Source organism: Ceratotherium simum, chromosome 17 (genome assembly GCF_057802395.1).
Source record: "Ceratotherium simum simum isolate JZ-2026a chromosome 17, ASM5780239v1, whole genome shotgun sequence".
NCBI lineage: Eukaryota > Metazoa > Chordata > Mammalia > Perissodactyla > Rhinocerotidae > Ceratotherium > Ceratotherium simum.
The window spans coordinates 16,048,412-16,071,338 of NC_141916.1; the positions used below are offsets into that span (position 1 = coordinate 16,048,412).

The 22,927-nt window shown below is 43.0% G+C and overlaps 1 protein-coding gene across 22 annotated transcripts; it reads right to left on the bottom strand.

The window, feature by feature from the left end:
* Positions 1–407: 407 nt before the first annotated feature.
* On the bottom strand, positions 408–22,897 carry PCBP2 (poly(rC) binding protein 2). Of its 22 annotated transcripts, none has more exons than XM_087442297.1 (15): positions 22,699–22,894; positions 20,240–20,359; positions 19,224–19,247; positions 19,100–19,132; positions 18,606–18,722; positions 16,924–17,055; positions 15,450–15,578; positions 14,358–14,444; positions 12,373–12,465; positions 11,262–11,303; positions 9,919–9,991; positions 9,370–9,408; positions 8,378–8,433; positions 7,168–7,337; positions 408–851 (listed from the first exon to the last, which is right to left on the bottom strand). In XM_087442297.1, exons 2-15 carry the CDS (start codon positions 20,306–20,308, stop codon positions 815–817), a joined length of 1,101 nt encoding a protein of 366 aa, XP_087298423.1. In that variant the 5' UTR covers positions 20,309–20,359; positions 22,699–22,894; the 3' UTR covers positions 408–814. The 22 variants fall into 22 exon arrangements, with proteins under 22 accessions (XP_087298423.1, XP_014642028.1, XP_014642027.1 ...); XM_014786542.2 differs by having other exon boundaries at positions 8,378–8,430; positions 20,240–20,382; XM_014786541.2 differs by having other exon boundaries at positions 20,240–20,382; positions 22,699–22,893.
* Positions 22,898–22,927: the final 30 nt, after the last annotated feature.

The following is a 22,927-nucleotide window of genomic DNA, read 5'->3' on the forward strand; positions in this document are numbered from 1 at the left end:
AGTTAAAGACACTGAACTTTTCAGCTTGGACAAGGGGACAGACATTCCCAGCCACCTGAATCACAGTCACGTATCTGACTGCTTCCATGTGTATGCGTGTGCATCCTTACCCCGCCTCCCCTCAATGTAAGTACTTGCCTACTCTTTGCAAACAAGCCCTAGGAAAATATACCCCCACATCTTTTGGAGCAGGGGCACAGCCAGCTTGCTAGAACTATTAGGTCACTGTGCAATGTGGGGTCAAGGGAAAATCGGATCAAGGGCTAAAAAAGATGGAGTGGTAAAACAGAAGAAAACATCTTACTGGAATAAAGGCTTATATTCAAAACCCAAGCAGGGTCCTTGTCCTTTGAGGGATAAAAGGTGTAAAAATAACAGCAAGACAACAGGAATAAAACCCACATGAATCACTGTGGCATCCAGTTTCTATTCACAAAGAAAAAGCTCCAGTCCATCTTTTAATTTTTTTGAAAAATTCCTGACATTACAGAACTAAACTGAAATGTATTAATATTCCACTCTTACATTTCCATGACAAACAGAAAAAAAAAATTTCATGAGCCAAAAAAAAAAAAAAAAAAAAAAACAGGGAGAAGCTTATAAAACTAAATATGGATCTCAGCATTAACAGCTGAACAGAGAAAGGAATTAAAACGCTTTAATTAAAAAATCACGAGTGGATGATAAAGTGTGTAGAAACTGAAAATTTACAAACTATTTAAAACCTGGAATCGCTGACTGTTCAGAAACTACACAGATGGATCATGGGTGGTGGTGAACAGCAGAAAGGGATAATGGATGAATCTGCATTGTTCTAGCTGCTCCCCATGCCACCCGTCTCCGAGGAAAGCCTGTAACACAAAAATAAACAAGAACTCAAAGTTAGTTTTCTGAGTGGCCAGCTGCACCTCACCTCCAAACCTTTCAGCCTTGGTGGTGAAATGTGAAGGAGAGTACAACCAGTGTTTCAGTATCAAGGCAGACACTTTAAGATTTCTTGGATTAACCAGCACCAAGATCCTGCAACCCAAGCTTCCTGAGACAAATTGCCAAAGGAAACTGAAGACCTTGGCTAGCAATTGTGGGTGTCCCTCAAACTATGCTCTTTGGAATCTTTGTGGGAGATGTTAAAAACTTGCTGAAACTATGCCACACACTAAAGCCTCCTCTTTGAAGGTCACAATACACAGAAGCAACGTTTCTTTTACTGCCGAGTTTAATTTTAGCTCCTCCCAAGCTACTGATAGAATAGCAGTTTAGGAAACATTTATCTGAAAGTAGCCTCATGATGCTAATGCTGAGATGGCTCAAAAAAAAAAAAACAAAAAACAAAAACAAAAACAACTTTTAGAGCAGTCCTGGGTTTCTCTACCAATGTAAGGCTATTATATTATTAAGATAATACAGTTTTAAACACTAAGGGATGTTAAAAAGGAAGAAGCAACTATTAATAAGCATGGGTCAAGAATGATAAGTCAACCTATAGTTTTTAGGCATAGTTTTCAGGACTTAAAAAAAGTGGAAGCCAAAATAGTTGGTTTCAACAACTCCCTAGCTCACTCTAGAAGCTCCTCAATCTGTGGTCTCCTTAAGGCAAACTCTCCATCCAAACATACCTGGCTACCCTACCTTGCCTTTCTGTTTCAATAGATCACTGAGGTTCTGGAATCCAATTCTGGGCTTTGAAGGAAAGGTATTAAGGCATTCAGCCTGCTTCACTGGTATTAAGTAGCCAGCAAGACTTAACTCCCATTTTGAATAGAACTAAATGTATAAGACTCAGTTTCAGTTCATAAATTTATTTCATAAAGATTTTAAATTGACTGGCATAACCTATTTGTGGTATCTAGTCAAGACAGCACAAATGCTATTTCCCCATCTGCATCTCTTCCACAACAATACAAAGCCAAAAAGTTTGCCAGAAGGGAGAAAAAAACCCCAAGGGCCAGGAAATAGACAGATCTTTCAACTGTAGACTGTATTCAATTTTAAGAAATGGTGCTTTCACCTCAGCATAAAGGGGAAGAGTTAGTTCTTAAAGGAGTTAGATTCTTGCCAACCTCAAAATGGGATGACCTAAGGCAACATAACCAACAGGCCCTGAATGAGTTTAGTGGGATCTGAAGGTTCAAGGAGCTGTTGGCAACAGTTTAGATACAGGACCTTTTTAAAAAAATAAGTCCATGCAAGAGGGTGGTGACACTCTGGCACCAAAAAGAACTGTCCAGAATTTATATACAACCCGAACAGGGATTGACGGGGAATAGGGTGTTGAGGGAGCAAGGAGAAGGGAAAACCCAACCAGAAATATTATGTTAAGGACTCTAGGAAAGAAGGACCACATGGGGGAGCTGCAAGCTTTTACAAAACTTAACACCAAGTAAGTACCTTTGGAGGAGGTGGCGGTAGTCAGCCCCTTAAACATCTGGATCTCCTCCCAGCAATCCTTCTTTAGGAAGTACTCATTAGGAAAGAGGCCTTCTAATCAAGAACTAGATAAAATAAAAACCAGGTCTCTGGGGAGAGATGGTACCAGCAAGATTAAGTCTGAACTACAGAAAGAGCTTACTAAGGGATAGGTGGACCACATGATAAAGGAGCAACTAACAAGAGCACCCTATCTGGACAATGAAATCAACTCTGCTCCTTTAGCCCTTCACTCAGACTTGGGACATGTAACACTAGTTCATAGGCCCAATCTGGAATTGAGGGGCCACCACACAATGAGATAATATACTGCAACATTCATGAGCAACTAGTTTTTTTTAACACTGTAAACCAAAGGGAATGTGGAAGAGAGTCACTAGGAAAAAAATTTCTACACTGGTTCACTAATGCCCTGGGAAGAGCACTGTACTTTCATTACCCTGGCAATATGCATCCAAATTGAATGGAAGACTCTGGAGGCCCTCTGCCATTACACTCAGAGCATTTCTACTCTTTCATGGAGAGAGAACTGTGGTCTTGGGATAAGGAAAAGAATAAGACTTCAGGGAGGTTAAATACAGGTGAGTAAAAAGTAAAGCACAGTTGTTAGTGCTGGCTAGTCACTCACGTGAAATTCGAATTTAAATTCTAGGGCCTCTGTTTTTTTATCTGATAAATGAGTGAATCCATGAGTTACAGCTGATCTTAAGCCTTTACTTCTCTATTCATGACAAGGTTGGTGGGGAGACAGAGGGTAGGCAGAAAATAAAAGGGTAAAAGGATCTAGCTGAGTAATCAGGGTTGGTTTAGGATGACTGGACAGAATCCTGGCAAATTTTGGGCGATGTCACAGGTTGGTTATTCAAGATTTACCCAGTGTCACAGGAAGAGGGATAATGCTACTTCAGAGAAATGCAGACAGAAGCTGGCAAACTTTATTAGACTTTTTCCAACTTGTCTCCCCATTCTGGATAAAGAAATAACTTCTTTGTATGTATGCTCTGTGAAAGATCCCCAGAGTAACCACTCAACAGAGGAAACAAGCCTGGAACAGACACCCTTGTTACCTGCTGCTGTTGGCAAGGTAAGGGATCTGAGAAGTCAGAGAAACTGTTCTTCACTAAAGCTTCTTGCCAATTATGGAAGACCTTCAGGATTTATCTGCCACAGGCCCATCTCCCTTTGTGGGGAATTATAACAAAGGAGGACTACGAAATTAACCAGGGATACAAAATAGCCCATGTCAGTTTGATGGACTCCCTAGTTGAGTAGCCACAGGTCACAAGCTCCCACCCCTTTACCCTTCACAGCACACGGTCAACTAAGGTTCTTACTGTGGCAACTTTATTACAGCTAGAAACACAAATCTGGCCAAGAAGGCCTGCTGATAACCATTAAATAATTAAAAAAAAAAAAAAAGGTTAACGGAGAAGCTTTTTATTCATTAACACAGAGCCTAACACATTGTTATATTGCAAGGCAGAATAAAGCTACAAAAAAGTAACAGAATGAGAAAGAAAAGCAAGAACTGTGGCTCTAAATAAAGAATTCAACAAGTCAGTCTGAAACAGGCACTCGGCTGAAATAGACTAAACCTAAACACCGTTACCATTGCCCCCGCCCCCAACCCTGTCATCCCCCAAAATAGTAAAAAGGAAACGGTCACAAAGCTCACAATTGTTGGGTTCTCACCAATATTAACAAAGGAAAACAAAATGAACCAAGAAATACTTGAGGGGGTGCCTCAAGATATGCAATCAGTAGGGTGAGAATCTCTGTTTCTCGCCCTTCAGTTTGTTAGTTACACATGGCACGGCAGAGGTGGTGGTGGTGGTAGCTGAAGCCCCGGTACCCTTAGCAGCAGACACAACATTTAGAGCCAGGAGAGGGATGGGTTTCATGCCAAGCAGACTGGAGACACAAGGGGCGGTCGGAAGAGGGTTGGGGAGGCTGGAGGGTGCGTCGGAGGTCCCCGCTGTGGCGAGCGAGGGGGTGGTGGTGGAGGAGGAAGAAGAAGAAGAAGGGGTGGAGGGTTGAGAGAGGTTGATGCTGAGGTGATCAGGGATCGTGACGGAGGCTGCCTGGGAGGAGGGTTTAGCGTTTTCTAAACTGTAACAGAGGAAAAAAGGAACAAAAAAAAGGGTGGGTGGAAGGGAAGACCACAAAAGGGAAAAAGTACAGGACAAAAACCGCTTCAGTTATTAGTAAGTGCCTCTGGTTGCCAATTAGGAAGACCTAATACCAACTTGTGACAAGCTGTCTCTCTTTTGGTCTGTGTCCCACCCTCTATAAATGTATACTTTGCCAAATTCCATTCCACAATGCTATTTAGAACTGCTACCGTGAAGAAAAAAGCTGACAGACTGAGAAAAGAAATCACAGAGCACACACTTCCCCATATCTGATACACTGATCCAACCCAGCGGTCAGAAAGGAATGATTCCAAGTAGAAAATGTAAGAGGTACTTGTCAATTTCCACACGAGGGACCAACGTTTCACCCACCAATCACTTGAGAAGCTTTGGAATGTTAATCCACAGAATTTTTAAAATTGTTTTTCTTCCCTGTAAAAAAAGTTTGCTTCCATCCACAGCAAACTAAGCAATATATCAGGATGAAAAGGGGCAAGAGACCAAAATAGGTCACTGACTAATTTGAAACTTCAAAGAATGTAGCATTTTCAAAGAAAAATGCTGAGAACATAAGTACAGATAAGAACAGGGGAAGCTCTTTGGTTTTTGACCGACCATACTTTTAATATAGACCTTACAGAACTGCAAGAAAGCAACTCAAGCACTGCCAAAAAATTCATGTTTAAAAAGTAAAAATAGTGCTTCCACTCCTAAAATAAACACCAAATAACAGTAATGATCCACAGCTCCCAAATGCCTGTGTGTGCCTAAGCTGGAACTGCAGGTATCTGCTTATCTGTCCACAACCTACTCCCCAAGATGAACTCTGCCAAGGGCAGGGAGGCTCCTAAGACTCCATTTTGTTCACCTAAGTCCAGGGACAGCTGCAATCCATAAAGGAGAGGATTAAAAAAGGACTCATTGCCAGAACAGATAGAGCAGAAATGCTCAGAATCTATTACTAGAAAAAGAGAAATCTTTCTGGTCTAGTATTAATAATAAAAGCAGTTTGTTTTTCGCATTCAAATTGGGCCACGATGAGAAAGTGAAGAGTAAGCTTTGTGCATGCACAGCCCTTGCTTTGGTGTTAAATGAAGCTTTAAAAAGTTTTGACCCACATCCATAGCTCGGACAGTTGCATTAAACAGCATGACCCTGAATAGCCAGCCATTCAATAAGGATGATCCTGAAAAAAGAGTGACTAAATCAGAAAACTAAGGTGGAGGAGAAGTTCTCTGCTTCCTTACAACGTAGCCATTGAACTAGTACAGGGGTCAGGCAACCAGGTTACGTTTAAACACTATCTGGTAATATTCAGGGCAGCCTATCCAAGCAAAAGAAAATTTCCAGCTTCCAAGAACATGATTCTCACCCACTTAACACCTCTTGTCCCCTCACCCCAATGAGAAACAAGAAGACAAACCTCTGCAATTAGCCTCTGTGCAAAGCTTACTACCGTTTCACTCTGAACATTAAGAACTTGATGTGCTTGGCAGCTAAAGAAGAAAGCAGATCTAGACATAGAAACGTCTTTTCTACATAAAGACTAGTAAATATCTTAAGGCATGAAAAGACTTAGTAAGTCAGAACCACTACTGAGGAATTAATAAATTCTTAATCAGGAAATAAATACATAGTCAGTATAAGCATGACAATATAGATCTCATGAATTCCTTTCCCTTGCACTAGATTCAGGAACTCATACAACTTTTATGCACAACAGAGACCAAACAGTTATGACAGAGATAAATGACAACTAGACAAAAGTCTACATAAAAAGTATAGCTAAGCCCCTTGGGAAATGGGCCGCTAACACTGGTTTAAAATGTTAGTAAGCAATTAAGAAGGTGACTTAAGCACATGTGCTGAGAAAGCAAAAAATAGGAATGCCTTGCAGGATGCCCACTGGACTGTGAATAGTCTGCTACAATCGTGTATGTAATAACATTAGCTAGGTTTGGATAAGGAAAAAAAACCTCAGCAAGTCATTAAGGGATGAGATGGTGGGGAAAAAGAAAGAACACACACTAGGCATTTCTGAATTAGTCCAATACCTGTGCCTCTCCTTTCCCACAAGTTCTAACAATGGAACACATTTCCAATTTAAGAAAAACGAATGTTTCCACAATAAATGGCAATGACTGCCTCCAAGAAACTGCCTTGCTGTCACATCACTTCATTATCCTTATTTAAATTAAGGGTGCTTTGGAGCCTAAACCCAATCAGTGAAAGAATTATTGGCCTATATGACATGTACAGCAAGAGACCCACATTTGGTTCTAAGTCAGTATGGGCCCTCTAGCCACAGCACTGTCCTACTAGCGAATACACGCTCCAACCTTTCCACTCCCCAAACCATCAAAAGTCAAATGCAAGCATTCTATTTCCCTTCCCCCTCCCCCATGCAAACATTACAATCTGGTTACTTTTTCTGCTATACTAAGGATGGAAGTAGGGCTAGACTGAATTTTTTTTTTTTTTTGCCACCTCCACCCATCCCCACTCCCACCCCCCAAATAATCCCATATTTAATAATACATCGTAACTTTCCCCAACACACACATTACTTGTGTTGGCATCAGTAAGACAAAAGGTAGGGAACCCTTACCTGACATTGATTAGATATTGAGCCAGGCTAATGCTGGCAGCAGATCCAGTGATGGTAACCTGCCTATCAGTAGATCCTTCCACTGGGTTCGCAATTTTGATCTGCGCCCCAGACATCTGACGGATCTCATTGATTTTGGCGCCTTGACGCCCGATTATGCAGCCAATCAACTTAAGGAAGAAAAACAACAAGGCATACCAAATTAAGAGTTGCATGGCTAGGTCCAAGAATTCCACCCCACCCCTCCAGCCTTCTACAGCTTGGGTCCACAAACATGGCAATGGAAACAGTTACTATCTGCATCTTACATTCTAGTCATATACTCCTGATTAAAAAACTTGACTTACAGATTGCATCTCAACTCTTGCCCTATTCTGTCTGATCACTACAGGTCAGAGCCAACTCCTAGGAGCATTAGCTCATTTCCTCAGAGTACTAACTCCAAAAACAAAATAAAGCAGAACCAAGATTGATAAACTTAGTTTATCACAACTAGGGATAAAGGTAAAGGTTATCTTTGATTTTCAGCAACAAAGATGCTAAAATTCATCCTGCCATGATTACCACTTTACCGTACTGACAAGAACTCTAATTCCTAATGCCATTGCCTTGAAAAAAAGTAAAAACTTTGTCTACATTTGCACTGTCCAATACTGTGGACAATAATGTGTGATTATCGAACACATGAAATGTGGCTAGTGAGACAGAAATTTCTGAAACAAAAGGTTCTTCCTGCCTCATGATACCATGATAATTTTATCAATTTTCTCCATCAGTTTTTTTTTTTTTTTTTTTGATGAGGAGGATTGGCCCTGAGCTAACATCTGCCAATCCTCCTCTTTTTACTGAGGAAGACTGGCCCTGGGCTAACATCCATGCCCGTCTTCCTCCACTCTACATGGGATGCCACCAGAGCATGGCTTGCCAAAGAGTGCAACGGTGCACACCCGAGATCCAAACAAGCGAACCCCGGGCCACCGCAGCAGAGCACACGCACTCAACCACTTGCACCACCAGGCCGGCCCCATTTCTCCAACAGTTTTTATTCAGGATCCTATGTACTTTTAAAATTTTAATTTGGTATCTAAAAACCCCCGTTTTTTCCCCTAGGCCTTAGGAGTGGCATGGCATGCCGAAAAGACTTCTATTCTTTAAAACCAATTCTCTTATTTTCATCCCATGCACCCCAACTAAAACTAACTAGACTTACATCGTTTGGAATGGTGAGTTCATGAGAAGTAGTCTGAGCAGATGCATCCAAACCTGCTAAAAGACAGAAGAAAGCAAGCAAGTTCAATGCACAGCATACAAACCCCACTGATTTGCACATTAACCTAACAGAAGGAAACAAACTGGAAACCCAGCATTGGCTGTTGGGATTCATCACTAACTTAGAGGCCTCCAAGGAGGAAAGAGGGGGAGAGGGGTGTAGAAATTATGCTGGAGAGGTTCCTCTGTACACTCAGAAGAGCTGATTTCATGCCATTTCCTGCAAAGCCCAGTCTATTAGGGTGTAAGGGGATGGAAGCAAGGGGCAAGGGAATGTGGTCCTCAAACAGGACCAAAATCTAACCAAGTCCTGCTGCACTTCTCCTCTTTTCTGCTTAGGATTTCCTGCCGTTGTGTTCCAATTTTATCTCACCTGATGCTCACTAGCACCAGTGCCAATATCATGCCTGTTATTGGGTATCATGGATTTTTGGCACACATGCAGAGTTGCTTTAAATATACCTGTATCAAATTAACACCCCCCCCACCCCTATCCTAACCTACACTTGAAGGTCAGAGAGAATGAAATGGTAGTCGGGGGGCAAGTTCATTTCTCCAGATTTATTCCCTGTCTTTTGCTCAATTACTCAATAATTTGTTCTGATTTTTTTATTTTCCAAAGAAAAAGAAAAAAAAACCTGATCAGCAAACACCCATAAACATCTATAATGCACCTGGACTGGATGAAGCCAGCTGGCTAACTCTCAAAGCTAGTCCTGCTCTCAGCTGTGGCTGCTAAACTCAACATTTTTAGAAGGGGGTTGGCCAGATCCATCAAGGGACCCTCAGGGGCACCAGGCCCACCCCTTTGCTCTCTCAGCTCCTTTCTGCCATGTGCATGTTGCTGGTATGTCATGGGCAGTGAAACAAGACTCCCACCAGTTTATTAATATAACAGTAGAATACTACAGATTTTTTTTTTTTAATCATTACCCCAATAGCCTTTCACCTCTGGAGAGCTGGATTCAATGCCTGTTAAGATACAAGTGAAAATGAGTTTGGTGGTCTCATCCTAACCCTATCGGACAAGTTATTCCTTACATAGAAAAAAAAGCCCAAAAAACAAAACAAAACAAAAACAAAAAACAAAAAAACACTACACAATTTGGCACAAACGGATTGTCTCTACCCAGGTCTGTGAATTAGCTGGTGGAGAGAAAGGGGGTGCCAATCAGATCAAAGGGGCAGCAGTAAGGATGGGTTAGAAGAAATATCAGCCTACCCTTTGCCTGACAAGCATCCCCAGACCTCACCCCAAACCTTCCAGGGCCTTTTTTTTTCTTTTAGAATAACTCACCCCAAATGAAAACCAAGTTAATAAACACATTACCTCCTTCGGTTTAGCCATAGAAGACAGGCAAGTTAAAACCAGCAGGATGCTGGGTAATGAAGCTCGTTTTAAACAGATGTCAAACTGAGACCTTGGGGCTGGCCTCTGTCTTACACTACACCTTACAGAAATAAACACTGAGGTATCCATACCACTGAATCCGGTGTTGCCATGCGTCATGGGAAAATGAGACTGTTGCATTGCCAACTGGTGCAGCTTGGTCAACTGCAGGGAGGAAACAGGAGAGGTTGGCATTAGAAGAGTAACAGAGCCAGGGCTCAGCACACTCAAATATGAAAATGCACAGCTCCTGATCCCCAAAGTTGACTCTACTACTCAAACTACAAGAGAGGGTAAGGATGGGGCTTACATCACAATCCTGGGGATGGGCAGAAAATGATGGTAAGGGCTAGAAATAGAACGGGTATCAGTACAAGAGAATGAATGCATTTTGGGCATGTGAAAAGAAAAGCAGCAGCACCCGCCGGACAACCATCCCCATGAGGGCTATTTAATGAAGGTGTTTGCAGCCATTGCAACAGTTGCCCCAGGGACAAGCACAGACAGGCTAGGTAAACAAACTGTGCAGTGGTGCTAGGGAAAACACACCATGCAGGGTTCTGTCAGTATTGGGAGGAGGGAAGGAGATGAGGGGGCAGGGAGACTGCAAGGAGGAGATTAAGACGAAACCAAACTGGGTTTAGCCCCTCCCCCCAACCACTCTGTTCTACAACTATTTTTCTTCATCTATATAAACTGTCCTGGCTGTTGTAAAACAATCCCTCAAATCCACTTCCCCTCCTGGGGCTGGGCCTACCACTAACCAAGAGCCAAACTCAACTTCCCAAGTCTAATGCTCAGCACCTGAAAAGGGTTAGTAAGGATAGAGGAAAAAATGCAAAAAGAAATGCCCTTAACCAAGTCTGAATACCAGCAGTTCTTTAGATAGGAGTTTTTAGTGGCAAGGAAGATTTTAATGAGCTGAATCCACAAATATTCAGCTTCCTATCCCTCCCTGTGTAAATCAGCCCCTTTCCCACCCGTCCAGATGTTTTTTCAATTGTCACCTCAGACTGAGGAGTACCCAAAGGCAAACCCAACCTCCCACTCCCCCCATGGAAATTAAAATTACTCCATGCAGAGATGCACAGTTCACAGGGTCAATTTAAACTGTGCCCTGGGATAACAAATGACAATATACCATGAACAGTTCTCTTTTAGACAGAGTGATCTGGAACATGGGGGAAAGCAGAATCTAATGACCTGCCAGATTATAATTTCCAGGTATTAAATGTCAAAAGGCAAACAAGGTACTACTATGTCCTGATTCAAGATTATTTAAGGGCTGAAATATGGGTTCACCTTGTGAGGAAAACCACCTAATATTGCAAATGTTTAAGACCCAACTCACTTCTGCCTACGTGGAAGAAAAGAGTGAGACAATTTTGGATGTGAGAGGGAGCTTTTCAAAACAAGAAGTGAAAACAAAACTTACATCTGGCTGTGGAATGGCATACTGTCCTTGAATGGTATAGGCCTACAAAAGGAGGAAAACAGTTCCTATTAAAAACCAATCACGGACAGCCACCCAGTGGGGGGAAAAAGACAGATTTCAACTAGCCAGGAAGCCAGAGTTGAACTAGAGAACGGGGAGGCCAGGGATTGAGGCAGGAGACGGTATATCTCACAAATACAGTCAGACCTGAATCGGCCTTCTTTGAACCCTAAATATGATGACTTATTCCAGGAAGCCTATAAAGGGAGCCATGTTCCCTGTAATCAAAGGCAAAATACACATCTGTTTCTTAATGAAAATGTGGGAAGTGTGATTAAGCAATGCCTCGATTGACCAAGCCCCCTTCTTTCTTCCTGTGTACAAGATAGCCTAGGAGAAAAATGGTCTCTCCTCTCGACCACCCCAACCCTTCTACCAAACGTGGTGACGTGAATGATTTATATCTGCACAAACCTACATGGCATGTTTTGAAACACTTCCCCTTCCCTTTTTTCTCTACATCTCCCTATAAAGACCTTAAGTGCACTGGAAGCTAGCTAAGGCCCCTAACACTAGGGAGCTGACCACAGAAACAATAAAAAATATATCACTGTATTCTAAGTCCTGCCTACTCCCACCTCCCCTCGATAAAAGGCACTTGCAGCTCCCACTACGCCCTCCTCCCCCCACACCATAACCTCCCGAAAAGGGAGCTGGGTCTTCAGGGCAATGGGGTGGGGGACAAGGAGGAACAGGAAGAGAGGGGAAGGAAAGAGTGGCTGGTTAACAGGATGTGAAGCTTCTCACATCACAGTGGCCAGTACCCCCAAAAGTGCTCCCAGGTGGGGGTGGGAAGGTGAAAATGGGGTAGGAGGAGTGGGAGACGGGGAAGAGAGGTTGAACAAAAAAAAAAAAAAAAAAAAAGTTGGTGTTACCATCTGGTGGGCTACGCGGCCTGTGTGAAATGAGGTGGGGGGTCAGTCCAGGTCCCCGTGGACAGGTGGTGTCCACAGCACAAAAATCACCAGCGCCACTGGCCCCCCGCGTGTTGGCAGTCTCGGCTGAGGCGGAAGGATTGAGTGAGCCTTGGAGACTGAACATCCCCTCTCACCTCTAGAGGTGGTCCCTCCAGGTCAGGGTTGAGGCACATGGACGGGGTGGTGTGGGGAAAGCTCGCACTGTCGCTGCCTGTGCTGTACCTGTCCTGTGGATAAATAGAGGATTTCAGTCTCCAGGGCTGTCAATCCGGCACCTTGTCACCAGCATGAAATTCACACAAAAAAAGTTGTTTAATTTTTTCTTTTCCTTTAAAAAGGAGCTCACAACACAATTGAAACGAGCTGCGATCAGTGAGTTAAAAAAAAAAAAAGTTACCTAGTGGCAGATTTTACACTGCAAAATTGGGCTATTTTCACTAAGAATGAAGGGGTGGGGCAAAAGAGCTGATGCCAGCTCCAAGTCAGTGTGGGATTAAGTTCAACCCCTATAGAGCCCACTTTGTCATAAAGGAACAAAAGACAGGTCCATCTGTGGACATTGCATAAACAGGTCCATTTAAAAAGGCCCGTGGGAATAATCCATGTCAGGGCCACTCATGGAAGACACTGCAAGCTTTTAGAGGGTGGTCAACTGAATAAAGGGGAGGGAGGGAGGGAAGGGAAGCAAAAAGGTAAGAAGGGGGAGGTAGGGAAGGGAGGGAAGGAAAGGGAAATGAAGGAAGAACTGTAAATAGAGAGGATCTCTGCTGCACAGCATGGGACTCTTTATAATCCCAAATGGGAGTGGAAGAATCCAGAAGAGCAGGAACCTAGAGTTCCTGGGGAGAAGGGAAAACTGCTAAGGCTAAACCTCCTTGCTACACTGACTCTGAGCCTTTGGTTATCCTACCTATCCAGACTGACCTAAAGCCCTTCGACCAAACCAGTTTGTACAAGGCTAGTATTAAAAGCAACGTACTAAAGTAACTGTCTCAAGGTAACATGACACGATTAACTTCTTGTGAAAGCTCCCAGAACGTGACAAACTCAGTCCCCAAAAACTTGTTCAGTTTTATGCGAACTCAACAGAATGTGAATGAGATGGACTTGAAGTTTACGCTTCCCCAGTTCAATACAAGATGTAATTAACTGAATAATTGTGCTTCTAACAGGCCAGCCCCACGTGGGAAAAGGCATTCTGAGCAATGCACTTACTTAGGCAGCTACCAAAATGAAAGTCACTATTTCAACCTAAACTCCCATATTTTAGAAACTGACCTACCTACTCCTCAAATACTAATCAACAAAGCATAAAACTACCATGGTGCTGAACAGTGCTCTTGTCATGAAAATCTAACTTCCGAATAAACCACGTGCCAAGGACCAAGAGTTTAGGTGGGTGAAGGAGGAGTAGAGAGAGGCCAAGGGGATGCTTTGGTGTTTTTACTCTAACATCAAAGGTCAAAGCACCACAGCCCAACATCCTCTCCCCCTACTATTCTTGCACACTGAACTCGTACCCCAGCTGATTTCAGTTATGCCATGTGGGTTCAAACCAGTGTTTATGAGGTTAAGAGCCTAAGGGACAACACACTGGAGTTTGGGAGTGAAGGGGTAGGAGTAGGGGAGGTGAGGTGGGGGGAAGGGGAAGTTTGTAGGACACTCAAGTTCAGGAACCTCCACCCCCCCAATTTTGAGACCACCATCCAGAATCTCCTTCAGAGGTCCAACTCTTTGCAACCTTTATTCAGACCTCTAAACACCCCACACGTGTTAAAAAAAAAAAAAAAAAAAGGAATGGATGGGGTGGGGGTAGGGAGAGAAGTAGTGACACCAAGGCAATTTAACCTTTCTTCTAACCCAACCCACCTTAAATCACCAAGTAAATTACCTCTTTCGAGTGCCTACAAAACTCCCATTGCCTGCTAAAAATTAAATAATGGCTTGGCATTCATAGCTTTCTCCAGTACAAAAAATAAAACTAAAAGCAGGTCAAACTATGGCCAGAGTACAGGTTTCAGCAAGCATGCAGAGTGGCCTGGTGTGCTGCCGACAAAGTTGACATTTCAAGTATAATCCTTGTTCATTAGATCTAGCCCAGCAATAAGAATTTTCTTACCTGACCACCTGCAAAGATGACTGGAGAACTGGACGGCTTGGGCCGGTACGGGATGGTCACGCCCTTCGGGGGGGACTGGGAGAGAGTCAGAGGGGAAAAAAACAAAAAGAGATAAGGTTTCAAAGCTGCTTCAGCTGTGTGGCTTAAGCTCACACAGGTCAATTAAATTAAAAACTATTATTTCCATCCCCTCACCTACCAACGTTGTCTCTGGCTAGATCTAATCTCAAATCATCTGCAGTTATTTGCCTTTAAAGCAGTAAGACGGTCCGTGGACTACACAGCTCACACTAAGTCTCATCAAGGCAGATTCCCCTGTAATAATTTAGGCATTATTTCCAGGTTTTCAAATAAATCTAATTAACATGAAAAACCTCTATTTGTACATAAGTACATTTTAGTCGGTAATTTTCAGGATCTTACATTTTGGCCTGAATGGTAAATAAAGTACCCAAATGTCATATCTAGGATAATACAGACACTGTCCATAAATAGTTCAAAGGGTCAATCAATATTTTCCTGAACTCTACTTGAAAATTCTCCTTTCCTTTCTCATCAATATGGAACCAACTCCATATGACAATTCCAAAACGGTTAATTTCCCTTAATTTTGCTATTCTTGTTTTAACTGAATAGCATACACCAGGTCATTCAGAAAGACCATTATGAACACATGTTTTTCTATATAATTATTTTGAATATAATCCTGCCTCAAAACAGAATTTAATTTAAAGAATGTGTCACAGTTGCATGTTGCCAAAACTCTGTAATCCAAAAGGCAACTTAACTTAGCTCCTCAGGAACCCAAATACATCTTTTGTCCACTCAGTCCAAGCAGTGAATCTTCCCCTAATGACCCTGCTAGAATTGCTGTAAACCAAAGGATCACTGCTGCTTAGCAGTTTCTATTTTTGCTCCGACTTTAAGAAAAGTCAGAGCTGGGGGAAGGAAAATATGAACTCAGCGAACCTCTTCCCCACCCAACTGGAGGCTTCTAACAGCTTCACCTAATTCTAGTCTTACTAAATATAGATCAGTCTGTCTCCCTAGAATCACCCTCCCCCCATTCTCAGCATGAGCCTGAGGGCTTACCTCCAACATGACCACGCAGATCTGTTTCACACACTCAATGATGGATTGCGGAATGCCAGCAATAGTGATGGCCCGCTCAGTTGAGTTGGGGAGCATATCCCCTGCCACCTGGACCTGAGCCCCTGTACTCTTTGGGGTAAAAAGAAATTTAAAAATCAGAGAAAAACAGCTCATACTCTTCCAATTCCTCCCAGCAGCAATTTTAGAGTCTCAAGCTCAGCAGACACTTATCCCATCTTCTATCGCACCCTTTTTATCCTCCTTTCCCTCTCTTCCCTTATTCCAGATAGGACTGTTTAATCACAGTTATAAATAAATTAGCCTCTGAAAGCCAAGAATAAGCCTGAATAACAGCCTAAATTTAATTTGCTCTCAAGAAAAAGGTCCTCTTAGACAGTTTCTTCTCAGCTAATGATAGCTTTGTGGGCCATCAAACAAAATCCCCACAAATATCATCCACCTTTCACTCTCTTATTGAACAAATATTTATATTAAGCCCATTCTATGTGCTAAGCATCATTCCAGGAATACATCAGTAGGAACTTTTCAACCGGAATACATCAATGAACAAAATCAAAATCCCTGCTCTCAAGGCATGTACAATAGGCTCCCAAAAAGACCAACTAGCTTTCTTTTAGGAGCCATTCAAATTGCACGTCAACATCCAACTCAGTAACTCCTAAACACAATTAAAAGCTTCCATAATTCAATATAACTTTCACAATTTAAAAAGGAGCAGGTTTACAACCACATCCCAATATAACTTTCCATTTTCCCCTTGCTGTTTAGGAATTCGGCCAAGGAAGATATTTTCTACTATTACCTACCAATTTGTAATCTACCTACCTATATCTATCTATCTCTATCTATCTATCTATCTATCTATTTTGTGAGGAAGATCAGCCCTGACCTAACATCCAACACCAATCCTCCTCTTTCTGCCAAGGAAGATTGGCCCTGGGCTAACATCTCTGCCCATCTTCCTCTACTTTACATGGGACGCCGCCACAGCATGGGTTGACAAACAGTGCATCGGTGCACGGCCAGGATCCGAACCTGCGAACCCCGGGCTGCCAAAGCGGAGCACATGCACTTAACCACTACACCACCAGGCCGGCCCCTGTAATCTCTTTAGACATGAAAAATAATTATGTGCCCTCAGAAAAGTGGCCAAATTAATTAAAAAATGGAAACAGGTCACATGCAATGGCTGGAAATTCTGGTTAACTTTTTCAAGGTCTGATTTATTGCTGTTAAAATATATGCATTGCTATACAAATGTGTGTGTGTGTACATATATATCTCAATTGTACAATACTTTTCTTCCCAATACAACAAATTATAATCTTCTAGGACTTTTAATCAAAATCTTCATCTCAACAAATGCTAACTTTTCTCAGCCACACTAAGAGCTAATAGAGGAAGTCACATTTCGAATAATTAACATTCCAAAAACAGCACAGAAGTTACCAACCTCTCGTATTTCCTTGATCTTGCAACCACCTTTCCCAATGAGAGAGCCACACTGACTAGCAGGGACCACCAGCCTCAGGGTGACTGGGGGTCTACTGGCAGCTGTGCTATTGGTCATAGAGCTGCTGATGTCCTACAAAAAGAAATGAGTCAGAACACCAGAATATACAAGTTAAAGCAGATCCCTGGAAACCTACAACTGCCTTAAAAGAACCATTTACCCTTATAAAGAACATATTATGTCATCCACCATCAGCAAAGCTTCAAATATTGCTTCCCCACCCCAAACAACGATTTCCAAAAAGATAAAAATGCCTACAAACCCTCTCAGAATTAGCTCTAAAGATACTTTCCTTCACCCTCGGGAGAGCGTTCTTGGTACAGAAAAAAGCAATTATTTGTTATGGAAATGTGAGTGGACTGGACAAACGAAAACAATATTGAAGTCAAAACTAAATCAAATATTGAAAAAGATGAAACAATGCAATCCCGAATTCAAATAACCAATTCTGTCCTCTTAGAAAACTACAAAGATTAAGTAGTGTACTTCTATATATCACTTTTAATTTCTTGGTAATATTACCATTGTACAGGTAAGGAAATTGAGGCCAAGTACTTGCCCCAATCACATCTAAAAAGCTATCGATTTTGAAATTAAGACTTTACTAGCTCCAAAGCCCATACTTTTTCCCATAATATGCTGCATCCAAAACTTCATGGTTTCTACCTAGCTAAATTTAGCCTTCTGAAGATTAAGTGGTTTAAACATCACTTCTCAGCCTAATCTCTGCATAGTAGCTAGACCCAGGAAGTGCTTAAACATAAGCCCCTGAAGTCAAGGACATGTTTCGTATTTGGATAGAGTACGAACAGTAGATTTTCCGAATGTTTTTTAAGCCACAAACTCTGGATTAGCAGGGTCTTGCAGGTCAAAGGTAACATTTCTGATCTTGGCAAGGATAAGATTTCAGGTACCATTAAGCAGAACCAACCACCCACCAAGCAGAAGCCAAAAGCCCTCTGCCTGTAGCGCCAATTGCACTGATCAGCAGCATTACTACAGAAGGGGGAGAGGCTGAAGACCTAGGGAAATGGTTGTTCAGCCCCTGAAGGCTGAGGTAGCCTGGTTAATTAAAAAAAAACTTCCTTCTGCCAAAAACCCTGTTATTGATATTTTGCTTGTGATAACCTGTAAAACATATTCCCTCCAAGTATAGTTCTGACACAAAGTTATCAGACTGATTTTTTTAAAAGTCTAACTGCATCCAGGATTAGAAGATATCTGTATTTATGGAGTATATTACTGTTCAGCAGGGCCCCTAACAAAAGCACATTAATTTAGTTCACTCAGTTACGAATTAGGTGACTTAAAGTTTACCAACACAGTGGTGGCATACTTTCAAAGCTGTTGGTCAAGAAATAAAAAAAGATGCTGGTTTTTCACCAAATTTTTTACACTGAGTCCCCGATAACAGTCAAATTACTTGTTTTAATGATTCAAGTGACGTATTTTTTAACTACAAATGGTCAAATTTTAGGGATGCTGAAGGGGAGCAAAGCACCTATTTATAGATTTTTATGATCCAGTCTGTCTTTGAATTTAAAAAGCCCTCAGAAAATCACTAAGCTATCCAAAGGCACTTAAAAATGAAGAATGAAGGAGGGGGAAGGGGAGCAACAAACCTCTTCCAGTTTGTCAATGATCATAGCAAAGGCTTTGAAGATGGCATTAGTGGGTCCAGCCAAAGTAATAATTCTCTCAGGACAATTCCCTTCTGAGATGTTAATACGTGCTCCACTCTGGATAAGAAACAGAGCCAAACAGGTTTGACAAAAACATCTGAGCATATATATAGCCCCTCCTAATTAAGATGGGCAAGGAGCTGCCTATATACATGCTCCTGACACAAGGCAACATCAGCATCATTTCAGACACTGCTGCATATTTGTCCTCAAACAGACTACACAAGCTGCCTTAACTCTTCAATCGAGACTTGCTAAAACTATATTTCCCAGTATACTACTTGTCATTACAAATAACCAAGCCAGAAAAAATACCAGCTTCTCCTGTTGAGACCTTCCCCCTTCAAATCTCTCATTGAACAGAATTTTTGCTTTTGTTTTCAAGATTTTTAATTTAACAAGGTACAGTCCCTAAACCCCACCACATAACTCACCTCCTCACGCATCTTCTTAACTGATTCTCCTTTCTGTAAGAGAAAAAGTCAAGAGTGAGCTCCAACTGCTATTTCAACCCAGACTGACTAAATAGTAATTAGAGCTGAAGTGAAATTGTCTAACCTTTCCGATGATACTGCCAACTTCCTGCAATGGAGAAAACTATTGTCAAATAAGAGGAAACTCGAAGTGTTCATTCTTATAAGGAATTTTTAACTGTCCAAAGCCATGGAACAACTAAGATATATTGGGAAGGGGAGTGGGCAGGCTTATTCTTTTCTTTGCTCAAAACATAAGTGAAGGGCTGGCCCCGTGGTTTAGCGGTTAAGTGCGCACACTCCACTGCGGGAGGCCCGGGTTCGGATCCCCGGCACGCACCAACGCACTGCTTCTCTGGCCATGCTGAGGCCGCGTCCCACATACAGCAACTAGAAGGACGTGCAGCTATGACATACAACTATCTACTGGTGCTCTGGGGGAAAAAAATTAATAAATAAAATTATTAAAAAAAAAATGTAAGTGAAGCTATCAGAGAATTTTGAAGAAATAATGATACAAGAGTGACTAAATGGGGCCGGCCCCATGGCTTAGCGGTTAAGTGCACGCGCTCCGCTGCTGGCGGCCCGGGTTCGGATCCCGGGCGCGCACCAACGCACCACTTCTCTGGCCATGCTGAGGCCGCGTCCCACATACAGCAACTAGAAGGATGTGCAGCTATGACATACAACTATCTACTGGGGCTTTGGGGGGAAAAAAAAAAAAAGAGTGACTAAATGCTATCTTTGTATTTAATCTAAGTTATTTTTTTAAAATATCATCCTCTCTTAAAAGTTCCCCAAAATTGTGTGGGGAAGAGAAATCTACCTACCACAAGCTAAGCCATCTCCCTGAGAAAAATCTTATCATCCACATATGATACCATCTTTGGCTCTAGCCTCTAGTTAACCTTTCCTGCTCAGTGGAGCTTCCTAGGAAAGTCTGTCCATTTTCCCACTACACTCTCATCTACACCACAACAGAACTGTGCTGAAGCCAGACACCCCACAGCGTTAATCTGACGAGCTCCAGGATGCATGCCCTCTCTTCCTGGTCCCTCCCCTAGCAATTACTATGACCCAATTTCCCAAGCTGGTGCATACCTTTCCATGCATAAGTAGCCGGATGGTGAGAGTGACATTTAATCCACCTTCAATCACACCGGTGTCCATGTCGAGCAGTGTTCAGGGGAGCTGGACTTTGAGTGGTCAAGTCTTTGGTCACTGGTGGGGGTGAAAGCCAAAAACTAAAATGCAAACATGACCAAAATAAGAGGAAGAAAACAGTACGAGAATATTCCCCAAAGTTATCTTCACCATTATTAATGTTTCCTGACTTTTTTCATTAAATGACAGTGTATCAGCTTGCAGGCTTGTATACATCCAGCACAACTGCATTAATGACAACCATTAACAGCTCAGGTTCTGTTACACAGTATGGAAGGCGACTTTCCAGTCTGCTCTCATTATGGTAGGGTTTCCGCTGACTCTCAGGATGAGGAAGATTCTTTCAATTGGCAATGGTTCTAAGGGAACTGCTGAACGTGCACCAGTTGTCCTTCAGCAGAATAAGCTTCAACAGGATACAGAAACACCTGGAAATCATGAGGGTAAACCTCAAACCAACTACAATGAAGGAAATGACTTTTTGCTTCTCTGTTAGGTAGCAGCAGCTCAGGACAAAAGCTAGAGAGGACACGTTAATTTTCTTACTGGCAGCAACTGCTGAGTAAAGAAATTGATATGTATCTCACATTAAAATTTCAAATGTTAATAGATGACCCCAAATAATTTTTAAAAGACTGAATCAACAACCTTACTGAAAAATGCATTATCCAAAAGGCTTTCCATGCAGGCTGGGTTCCATATTCCCCTTTGAGAAATGACTCAATACATTTAAGTACAGCCTGAGTTTTTTCTCCCAGCCCAACTTAATAGTCCCTCAGATTTGAAAATTTTCCTTGTTTCTGTGTCTTAAGCTTTGTTACCTCTCAGTCCTTTATTCAAGTCTATTATATTTTCTCCCAAAGAAAACAACCAAAATAAAACTGGTATTGCTAAACATTTATTGTATAGTTGTTCCAAGCAACAAAAGTAATGAGCCTTTTCTACCAAGGAGGCCCTTTCCCCACCTATCCTCTGAAACAATGTTTCAACCATTCTGCTTCAGAATAATTATGTGCAAAAAAAACAGAACTTGTTTTTGTATTTACCTTTGCCTACAATATCTGAAGAATCTAAAAGTGTTAACTTTAAGAAAGATCTCTCCAAAGTTGTTAAATTTCTTCAGTGACATTTTTATTATCCATCCCCTCAAAACTCAACAGCAAAGACCTCTCTCCTATAGCTAGTTTTCCCTCAAGCCACGGTTTTAACTTTAACACAAAGCCCCTATCCTAAATTTTTAACAAGTGTTTTAAGTGGCCGCCAGACCTTTCTGTATATGGCAAGCTTCCCCATGGCTACCTCCAGAGTGTGATTACTTAAAAGATGGGCTTTGCATCCCCAAAGCACCCCATCCCCCTTTTTAGAATATAATTAACTGCTGGCAAAACCCCAGAATGCAACACTTTCACTCACGGGAAAACAATAGTGCTTGGTGGGGGAGATAGAGTTAAGTCTTAAGAACGACTTTTTTTTTTTAATAAGATAGGGTAAAAATTTGTCAGCTTAATTCCTTATCCCCACTCAAACGTAATAGGAAGCACTTTACAAATACCACAATAATGCAAGACCGAAGCACAAGAAAATTGAAAACCTATTTGAAGCCATTTCTTGAGGTAAGGCACCTCTAACTCCAAGTCATCCAAGAAATCCCTGTCATATTTCTCTCCTGACTAGGTCAGTGTAAGTGTACCCAACCCCAGGAATCCAGCTGTTAATCCTGCAGTCCATTACCCCCTCTCCTATAAATAGCTCGGTCTGGGTCTATATCGGCAGGCATTTTGTAATTTCAAAATTCCTTACCCTGAGAGAACGTCCTGAGTAACTCGGTAACTAGGAGCCCCGCCTACCCTTTCTTTAACTCCGCAGCCCCCCTCCCCTCGGTCATCCAAGCATTTTCCACTTAGAAAATGCCCCTCCCCATCCCTCACTAGAAAAGAGAGGAAAAAAATAAACGGTTCGGTCGGGGGGGGGCGCTGCGATCCAGGGGGAGGGGCCGGATTATTAGCGCCTCCTCGTGTGGCTGCGCCAGCGCCTGACCCCCGCGGGGAGCCGCGCTCACCCGCCCGGCCAGCAAGCCGGCCATCGCCTCCCCCCACCCCCCTCAACCAACAAATCCACCGCCGCCCCCCCTACCGCGCGCGCGCCCTCCTTGACTCCTGCGCAGCCGCCACCGGGAAAAGGTGGGGGGGAGGGGGGAGGCCTCGCGCGAGGCCTACTAGGCCGCGCCGGAGCCAGGGCCTCGCGTGAATGGCCGGCCAGGCAGAGTGAGGGGATAGGCGCTCACGCGGGACTACGCGAGGCCGGGGCTGGTGACGAGGACCGGAGCCCGCTACGAAACATGACAAGAGTGGAAACAGAGCCACAGCCGGGGGCGGAGGGAGAATTTTGAAGCTTACCTGCAGGCGCGAGGCGACTGAGGGGAAAAGGGGAGCGGGCGGGAAGGGGAAGGGCGGGAGGCCGGGGGCGGAACAATAGGGGCGGGCGGGAAGGCGAGGGGGGCCCCGCGGGCGGGCGGAGGAGGAAGGGGGGGGTGGAGGAGGAGGAGGAAGGGGGAAAGAGACCCCGGGGCGGGTGGAGGGCGGCGGAGGGCGGGCGGGCGGGCGGGCGGAGGGCGGGCGGGAGAGG

Excerpts from the sequence above, each read along its gene's own strand:
- PCBP2 (XM_087442297.1), bottom strand. The coding sequence starts at position 20,308 with ATGGACACCGGTGTGATTGAAGGTGGATTAAATGTCACTCTCACCATC. Across the intron at positions 14,445-15,449 it reads TCTGCGTGGTCATGTTGGAG|ACTCTCTCCCAGTCCCCCCC; the intron begins GTAAGCCCTCAG and ends TTTTCCCCTCTG. Across the intron at positions 11,304-12,372 it reads TGGAGGGACCACCTCTAGAG|GCCTATACCATTCAAGGACA; the intron begins GTGAGAGGGGAT and ends CTCCTTTTGTAG.